The sequence below is a fragment of the Brachycentrus maculatus genome, unplaced genomic scaffold (assembly GCF_059751285.1).
Source record: "Brachycentrus maculatus isolate JH-2025_06_01 unplaced genomic scaffold, ASM5975128v1 h1tg002521l, whole genome shotgun sequence".
In the NCBI taxonomy this organism is placed as follows: Eukaryota; Metazoa; Arthropoda; class Insecta; order Trichoptera; family Brachycentridae; genus Brachycentrus; species Brachycentrus maculatus.
The window spans coordinates 1-10,786 of record NW_028282998.1 but is presented as its reverse complement, the minus strand read 5'-3'; the positions used below and the strand labels follow the sequence as shown (position 1 = coordinate 10,786).

Genomic DNA, 10,786 nt, shown 5'->3' with positions numbered 1-10,786 from the left:
TGGAAATGTCTAGAAACTTAATTAAAACTTTAAAATAAATATTTTATAACCATATTAAAAAAATTAAAATTAAAATTGATAACTCGGATAAAATCCGCGCATCTATCACTTAGTTCATTTGCTAAAAAGGGAGTATAAATCGAGCAGTAAGATGAATGATCCTTTTCTGCCACAAAGTCATACATATATATATTCATTTCGCCACCGTGACTCGCGAATACATTCTGAATTCATTAATGGAAATTCTTTTCATTCTGCTGTTCACATTTTATACATTTCGCCATGCTTCGATTTATACCTGACTGAAACGCCGACTTGCGCTATTTGATGTTTATTTACTTATTTTTATTATAACAATTTACATTTAAAATTATCACAATTTTCATAAATCGCTCACTCCTTTCAAGAACGTCATAAATGAAAAAACTTGATTTTTCAGGAGATCGTTTTTAATGTTAAAAAATATAACACAATGTATTAAAAATAAATATCAAGCCACTTATTGAACTTTTTACTGTGCAACAGATCTTTTTAGGTAAAACCTGAAGGTTTTTTCTCCATTTGAAAAATATTTAATATATTTCAAAAATACATTTTCTTCAAAATGCAAAAACAACATTTTCTGCCCTGTAGCGGGTAAATATTAAGTTAAAAATATGCATCTTTTGCTGGGATATAGTACATTTTCTGGGCATTCCGAAAACATGCACAACTGAAAATTGACGATTTTTGATTTATGACGTTCTTGAAAGGAGTGAGTGAAATGTGCTCAGACATTATTGAAAATATTCCCGTACATTTTACAATATGAACTTACTTATCAAATTACTTGATTAATTAATTAAATAAAACTAACTGTTTGTGTCATAATCAAATAACAACCATGACTTAATGGATAATGGAAGCAAGTAACACAGGTTTTTTTCTTATTACGTCTCATACAAAACAATATATTATTTTTAAAATTCACAAAATCGGTTAAAATTTTGACCTTGAAACGATAAGACCATACAAAAACCATAAATTAAGCCTATTCTCACCCATTTAAAAACATTAAAATTTGTAACTTAAGCACTCATGACCTTTGAGTTAAAAAATCCATACTATTCTGTAAAAAAATGTAACCGTGGTGTCTGGTTTTTATCATACATCCTTCAATTATTTTAGATGTTTTTTTTAACGATAATTCGTTCGCCAATTGTATTCTAAACAAAATGATTCTCGATTGCATTGTTTCTTCATATACTTGAAATCCTAAATAAACAAATATTTTAAATACTTCTTAAAATAGAAGAAATTCTTCAAACAGGTTCTGAAGACGCGATTGCCATTTTTACGCCATTTACCTAATTTCCTAAATTTTATATCGTGATTTTCTAATGCCCTCAAAATACTAAGTATTTGTGCATTTTTAGTATTCAATCAATAATCAGGTTAAATGCTTTTCGAAGCTGATTCCGGTTATAACTAGGCATGAGTGATCAAATAAAATAACGAATTCTCCAAAATAAGTCGTTACTGGATTGGGTTTTTCGGACTATTTGATATCAAAACCTGGAAAGAAATATTAACCGGGAAATTTGTAACGAATACATCCCAATCGGGTAACTAAAAAAATAACAGTTTCAATGAGTAACTGTTTTTCGTTACTTCTCTAGTTACAACTGACCAAGATACCAAAGATACCGAAACGTAATGGTTGATTATTTATTACCAATGCAATGAAATTAACATGGAAGTGTGTACATTTATCTAAAAAAATCAGTATATTATTAGATTAAAACCAATATTTTTAGCTTTTCCACTTTATTTTTATTTGACCAGCGACCGGGTTTCGTCGTTACCGACATCATCAGAATGTCGGTAACGACGAAACCCGGTCGCTGGTCAAATAAAAATAAAGTGGAAAAGCTAAATATATTGGTTTTAATCTAATAATATATTAAAATGCAATTCCATCACGAAGTGTCAGTGGATAATATAAATCTATTAAAAAAATCAGGTTTTGCAATTTTTATTATTCTTGTATATCAAACATTACAAATATGACCGACACCATATTAGCATATTAGGCTATCATGCTGAAGATCCCGGGTTCGATTCCCAGGGAGTCATAATGAATATTAGTGTTTTTTCCCTTCAATATATATTTAAAATCACCCTAAACTCCTTGCTCATCCTACCTTCATACAGTAAACGATATTAACATTGCATCGATTTGATGCAGTGCCCTATGCACTATTAAGTCCGAACGAGAGTCAGTAGTAGAAGTAGTAATATTTGGTCACATCTTTTATAAAATAAACCTAACAAAAACTTAGTATCACTTTAAAATATTTGGTATATTGATCCTATCGGTTTCAGCAATACCTTGTTTTCTCAGGCATACATAGATTCTAACAACATATTTACAAACTGATATATGTGTCTCTTAACACAGTGTCAAAATGTGATAATAGTACAATCATAACATAGCTGAAACTAAAATAAATTCAACTGAATAAAAGTGGTTTAAAACAAGAAATCTCTTTTATGAACAGAGTTGAATTAACTTAATTGGTTTAATGTATTTCTTTTAAATAAAACCATGATCTAAAAAAAACAAAGGATTGCTTATAAAATTCGTAGGTAACGTGCAAAAAGTACTCGCTATAACAGAAAGCAGCGGTCAAATTATACAGTAAAGTTACCGGTAATAAATGTCAGGATCGGAAATAGGAACTTATGGTAATTTAAACAAGTCATAATATCTTTACCGGCTACCTCTGTTATTCAACTCACAATTTTCTTTACAAGTCAATAATCACAATACATCATCTAGAGTACTTTCCATTTCACTTACAGTTCAATACGTTTACAAATGACTAACCTAGATTGCATTTAAACAAAACCCGCGTAATGTTATGTGCCATGATAATAAAAATATATAAAAACGTTCATGTATCATTAGACTTTTATTGACTTTTTCATTAACAAAGAATTATATAATGACTTTCCATTTTTTAACATTCTCTATTTATAACATACTTTAAACTGTAACGTTTAAACTCTATATATATATATATATATATATATATATATATATATATATATATATATATATATATATATATATATATATATATATATATATATATACATATATATATATATATATATATGTATATATATATATATATATATATATATATATATATATATATATATATATATATATATATATATATATATATATATATATATATATATATATATATATATATATATATATATATATATATATATATATATATATATATATATATATATATATATATATATATATATATATATATATATATATATATATATATATATATATATATATATATATATATATATATATATATATATATATATATATATATATATATATATATATATATATATGTATATTTATATATATATATATATATATGTATATACATACATATTTTCTTTCTTTTTTGTCGCGTATGTTTATAATTTTTTTTAAATAAAGGTTAAAATAGTATAATCAATTTTTAAAAAAACATTTGTAAAAAGAACTCCACCGACAAGACACACAAAGTGGCTAGGTGGGTCTCTGCAAAAAGTATGTTAATTATGTTTATAATTTTTAAATTAAAGTATATGTTTGTTTTTATGTATGTATAGTTAACATTACCTTTCGTTTTTAAATGTTGTAACAAATAATAACAAAACTACCTTACCGCAGTGTGAATTCCAAAACGTATGAATGTTTTTTCGGTTAAATATTTAAATTAGTATAAATTCGACGGTGTTTTGTTTATTTCTAATTAAAATAATTAATGATGCGGTTAATTAATATGGTGGTTTAACAGAATTCACTTATATGAGCACAATTTCGATTTAAAATCATGTCACTATTTCACAGGAATAAACGGAACGAGTTGACATACCACAAATCCGAGCGGCGACATTTCGCTTTTTGGAATTCGCTCCAAAATGTGTTACGACGCGTTGCGAATCCCGCCAAAATGTGTGTTCAGTGCGTTGCGAATCCCGCCAAATGTGTTTTGGTCGTGTTTGACAATCCGCGGCTCCGGTACCGCTCAGCTGAGCGCCTATTGGTGACTAAATTCACCTCGTGACAGGCGACCGAAGAGAAACCTTCATGGAGAGTGGGGCCTTTGTTTTGCGGTTATCTATTTTTTCTCCTTTTCCCCGTATTCTTATTGTGGACGGTTCATTGCCAGGGAGAGGACAAGTCAAGTATCGCCATTCAACGTGGAGTAGGGCCCTTTTCTCTTTTGTCCCAGGTTTCATCGATCTGTTGAAAGATCCTTGTCTCGAGGAGTCCTTTATTCTTTTTCGTCTTAAATCTGAAGTGAGAAAAAATTCAAGATATTTTTAAAACCTTGAAACTTTGAATATTTGTTCCCAACAGTTTTTTTACGAATTTAAAAAACAAACAAAAACTTACTAACCTTCATGCTGCTTTCCCGCAGAGGTAGGCAGAGACAATAGAACGCTACACCAATCTGTCTTTGAGCACAATCGTCGCTTCTTCCACATTCATACATCTTCTCATACACGCCGATTATTCCGACTCCTAACCTGACCACTTTCAAGTAGTTGAAATATTCGAGCATGCCAAGTTTTCTTCTATCTTCATATACTCCTATTTCCAACGACATTCGCCTCATAAATTTGTGTTACTGTTCTTTCTTCACCCATTCGTCCCACATGCCCAAACCATCTCCACAAACCTTTCTTAATTTTATCGATACCTAATGCTCATTTCAGCCTTTCATTCTTTCCTTATATCACCATTCGAACATCCATCATACATCTTTTTGCTCCACATTCGTCTGGGAGATCACATTTCGACTCCATTCAGTTCACTTTCACCCTTCTTATAACAACTCCATGTTTCACTTCCATACTTAATAATACAACCTATATCTGCACCGCAAAATGCTCTCAACGGGAGATAAATTACTTTTGTAAGTATACTGCGGAAATTGGGTACCTATCTACCTTTTTTTAGAATAAACAATAAGTAGGTACCAAGTACCTTACTTCATTAAGTACAATCCACCAATAAGTAGGTTCCATGTACCTAACTTCATAAAGTACCTACAGAATGCATTTAATTAACACCTACATAAATCTGAGATTTCGAAAAGCCTCTCTGGAAAGCAAAAATATATTTGCTTCAACTCTGCACACCACAATATACGTAGCACTTCTCTACATAAACGCAAGATAAATAATGTTTATTTTCACATGTTACCTGTTTACAACTGGAAACAAAATTGCTCTGTCAACATTTATGATAACTCGGATTCTGTATGCAACTCGAAAATGTAATTAAAAACTGTACGAGAAAGGCGATGCTCTACGATGGATGACAAATTGACGTTTCATATTTGTGATTTTAAAACAGTAACCGTTTTAACATGGAAATATTTACCTATTCTATCAGACACTGGGCTATGCACCTTTCAGATGATTGCATTGATTTCAACTCAAACATGAGATGAACCATCTTTCGTCTCTTCGTATGAAAGAAGATGGTAGTCTGGGCATCCCAGGGCTTACGACCTGGCATTTGGGTGGCTTAAGCGATAGCTTCACACACTTGTGTAACGTTCAACATTCTGCCCATTATTGAACATCCATATTGCGTTAGTTTCTTGAAATACAATATACAAGATATATGCAATGGTCTTGAATCCCTTTCACATGTGAGTAGTATTTCAACAGATTTGAAATTTGGAATAGATTTGGCTGATTGTGGCGTGACGAGGAATTTGTGAAGTATATGGTATATATATATATATATGGTATATATATGTATATATGGTATATATATGTATATATACATATATATAAATATATATATATATATATATATATATATATATATATATATATATATATATATATATATATATATATATTTATATCTATATATATATATATATATATATATATATATATATATATATATATATATATATATATATATATATATATATATATATATATATATAAACATAATTTTTTCTTTACAAATATGTCAACTGATGGCGCCACAATCAGCAATACTTCCAAATCTATTGAAATGTTTCCCATATGTAAAAGGAATCCAAGATCATTGCATATATACATACATATATATATATATATATATATATATATATATATATATATATATATATATATATATATATATATATATATATATATATATATACACAAGTACCAAAAATTATTGTAATATAGATTTTCAATCATGGATAACTTTACACACAAGTCTATAAAGTAATCGCTTAAGCCACCCAAACGCCAGGTCGTAAGCCCTGGGATGCTCAGACTTAATTTTTTCTTTGTCTCAAGTTTATATGTACACGAATAATAAGGTAAACATATTATTACACGCTTATTACTTACAGACCAAAACGATTACCAGCCTGTTAAGAGAATTGTATTAGATAAGACATTCAGAGGGAAAGTTGCACAACTGCACGAAGACTAAGTGCTAACAAGATCTCTACAGTTCAAGATCTCTACAGTTTATACCATAAATACGTACCTACTTTAATTATTGCGTAATTATAAGTGTGCCAGTCGCATTGATTAACTTTAGAACACTGGCAACACTTTAATAAGTAGATACTTACAATAAATCGACCTCAGAAAATCCTTTCTCCTGTCAAATATTGTGCTGTGAATATTCCTCCATGCATCATTTCACTTTTCTCTGAATCGATGTCATATTTATATTAATTTTATAAATATAACTTCTTCTACCCTTTCTCTGCGTCCAATGGTGCATAGGGTACTGCATAATACCGCCCCAAATTTAGCATAATCGTTAATTACTTGAATGCGATATAATCTGTCCAGCGCTTCAGGTATAAGTCTTGATAGATATTAAATAAATATTAGAATGAAAATTAAATTATACTTATTTTCACTCGTCTGGGAATCGAGCCCAGGACCTGTAGAACTATAACTAAACAAGCTTACCACTTCCCTGCGAAGGCAAAAAAGTCTCTAATGTAAATTTATTAAAATCGTTAATGATCAATTTTTTGTGATCTCTATCAGAACTTAAGTAGTGCTTAGGACTCTTCATCAAATCGATGCGGTGTTAACTTGATCGTTGAATGCTCGTACTAGTTTGTATACTTTGTACATTGACAACCAAATTAAAAACATACATTTTTTATTATAATATTTAAATTTTGAAAAAAAAAAAAAAACATGGCACGATCAGGTATGCCAAATACTTGAAAGTGGTCAGGTTAGGAGTCGTAACAATCGGCGGGTATGTATGAGGAGATGCATGAACGTGGAAGAGGCGAAGAATGTTTGCAAGGACAGAGTGGTGTGGCGCTCTATTCTCTCTGCCTACCCCTGCGGGGAAGCGGCGTGATGGTTAGTTAGTTAGTTAGTTAAATTTTGAACTGATATTTCTTGGTGGAGCTGCATTTTATAGAATAAAATAAGAAGTATATGGTTTGACCCAGTCTGATGATGACGGTTACGACGAAACCCGGTCGCTGGTCAAATAAAATTAATGTGGAAAAAAATATATTTCTTATTTTATTCTATAATAACACACATACAATAACCTGAGTTTGTATTTAAGACGAAATAATTATGGGTTATTTTCTCATTATATCGACTTTATTGTATATAATATACTTATCATTTTCTGATTACACGATGGTCTTAACTAAATATAATTACCCAATATAAAACAATATACATGCCTTTAAAGTCAAAACGTTTATATAAGTCAAGATATAAGTCATTGTGATGAAGATTAAGATAACCTTTCGATTTGACAAAAAAATGGCTTATAGGATGAACGTAATAGCATTACGCAAGTAGATTTGCTTGTCGGCGGAGATAGATAAGATGTTTTGGACTATAAGTTTCAGGGATGGTCAAACTTTTAGACTTCATTTATTGCAGGGGTACCCAAACTATTAGGCACCTTTGAATCTCAGTTCTTCAAATCGTTTAATTCTTATTCAAGCATTATTTTAATGAAAAAATATTTATTTAATTTCAAAAAGCTGATGTCGACTAAAAGAAACTCTCAATTTATTCCTACTTCTATTTTGGCAGAAAAATTATTTTATTTGTATGTTTGTAGACTTTTTTCTCAAGGGACTTGTACATATTTAAAGTGCACGACATATATAAGCTTATACGAGTACAAACTAAGATATAATTAATACCGAGTATCTCCGATGTAGTGCCCTATGCACCACACAGTTGTGGATAGGGCTAAAGAAAAAATAAATAAACTTTCACATGTTCATATTGTTATATCAACCCGTATCCACCCAGTTCCATGTGAAAATCTACTTCATTGGGTGCCACTATTTTCGGTTTTGGACCTTCCTAAATCCCTTCCACAATATTAGCATATCATTTTTGCGATGGTTGGTCCCAGGTGTTAGTCGCCATCATGTAACGTTTTTCCCTCGTTTCATTTGCTCGTCTGAGATGACCGGCCTTATCTTATTTTCAATGTTAAAAGAAAATCATTACTTATTAATAAATATTTGTGCATTGATATTTTTACATTTTGAATTTCCCCGGTGTTTGTTTAGTTACGAAAGTCGCCACTTTTATGCCCATAATGTCGCTACTATCGCTAATCACTGAAGATAAAACAGTTCCCGCTTTTACTCACGGTTAAGAATGACGTGTAGTTTAGAAAATAGTTCGTTAATTATTCGCTAGAGCGGAAATCTTTGGTCTCGTTACTTTGACATATTTGTCATGTTGGAATTCCATGTCTCGTATAAAGATGCGACTTACGTGGTGTGTGCGGTGAGAGCGAATTCAACGACCTTATGTTTATTTCAAAAAGTTACGGTTTAAAAACGTAAGATCCTTGCCATTCTCTACAATATGGCACCAACGAGACGTAGTGACGGGCTTTTAGCTCGAGTTAATTTCCCTCTGTATACTCTGCAAATGTTAACAAGTCGCCATGTACTGGTTGCTGGTGGAGGAGGATCTTCCAAGACAGGGGTTGCCAATGGATTCGTAAGTCCTTCATATGTCATATATCTTTATATTAATTTACTCCGTCCATCGACTCTGGAATTCATGTATGTTCCTTCTTGTTCCAGGAAATATTTGAACTCTCTCACGATAGTGAAAGGTTTATTGCTGAAGAAATCATCAGGCATGAAACAGGACCCAGTGTTGTTATGAATTGTTCGGCAGCAAACCTAAAACGTCACATGTACCTCGTAGCCGGCCAAGAAAGTCATTGCCAATTATACAATGTAAATTTAAAACTAGTTAATGCATCAGAATTAAGGAGAGGTAGTGTGAAAGCCGAAAGCACCAACAACTTCTTGCGAAAACGTAGAAATACTTATAATAAGGAGAAGGAGGAAGAGACTAGCAGTAAAGAAAAAGATAGCAATAGTAATCACTTTTCTGAAAAACGAATTAATTTTGAAATTAGAGCAGCCGACAGCATTCAAACGGATTTTGGGTAAATATCTACATTTATTTTATTATTTTTATATCTTCATATCTAATGACCTTATCTTGGACTTTCAAATATTTAAATTTTAAATAATTATTAAAATTTGCCTTAAAACGACTAATTTGTCTTGTTTGCTTTGCTGTGTAGCGGATAGGATAATACAAAAATATTATTTATTCTTTTCTGTCATCATTCTTTCAATGTGATCTAATATCCCCCTTGTCAAATTGCATTTCTTTAACAAACTTCACCGTAACCAATGTGTTAAGAAGGCCATTGTGAGCTAGCAATATTAAGCAATATGTAGTATAAATTCAATTTCATGAATTATTTCGGCAGTCACTTTGTAGTAACATCTATCCAATTTTTATTTAATTTTTACCTAGTAAATACCACTACACCAATGTCCGCCTCCGTACTGTAATGGCCAGCACACTCTGCTTACATACTGGTGGTCCCGGGTTTGATTCCCAGGGGGGGGGTCAAGTAAATATAAGTGATTTTATCACACTAATATTTATTCAATATTACCTGAAGCGGAGGACTAATCACCCTTCCTTCATGTGTTAATGATCAAGACAATACTGTTATTATATGATGCAATGCCCTATGCACCATTGGGTGCATAGGATAAGGGTGGGATAAGGGTTAGAAGAAGATGAAGAAATACCACTATTTACAATGATATTCACCAAGTAAAATTTTTATTTAAAAAAGTATAAATTTAACTGTTGCGCAAAGTGTTAATCAATAATTTATCTATTATAGAGATGAAGCTGTACAGAGAGTAGTAAAAATCAGTCATAAAGGTAAATTCATGGCTACGGGGGGAACAGATGGACACGTTCGGGTTTGGCAATTTCCTCAGTTAAAGAAAAAGTTTGATATTCCCGGACACACTAAAGAGGTAAGACCGAAAAGCAAGTACTTATATCTGCTTAATTTATCATCAAAATACTGATTTTATTCATCTGTGTTACCAATCGAACTAAGAGTATGTGTTACTTTTGTATGTAAATTTAATAATAGCTATTTCCAAGGCTTTTTTAAAAACAAAAAAGGTCCCGAAACTCACTTCATGACCAGCTTTTTACTAAAAAAAAATTATATTCAAATATTATTTAAATATTCTTTACACTACCATATTTTATCATTTTGATGAATTATATACACAAAGATTGTAATTACGTAAACGCAAACATCTAATTGATTTTGAAAATGGAAAAAAAAATATCCGTGAAAAAATGTGCTGGAACGCCGTGCCACCGT

General features: G+C 30.9%; 1 protein-coding gene across 1 annotated transcript; it reads left to right on the top strand.

Annotated features, from left to right (window-relative positions):
- Positions 1 to 8,746: 8,746 nt before the first annotated feature.
- LOC148298152 (guanine nucleotide-exchange factor SEC12-like) lies at positions 8,747 to 10,424 on the top strand (the record flags this gene model as incomplete). The annotated part of the gene is made up of 3 exons (XM_088277100.1): positions 8,747 to 9,063; positions 9,150 to 9,523; positions 10,286 to 10,424. Coding segments are annotated over exons 1-3 (651 nt in total), but the record flags the coding sequence as incomplete, so codon positions are not given.
- Between the last annotated feature and the right edge of the window lie 362 nt (positions 10,425 to 10,786).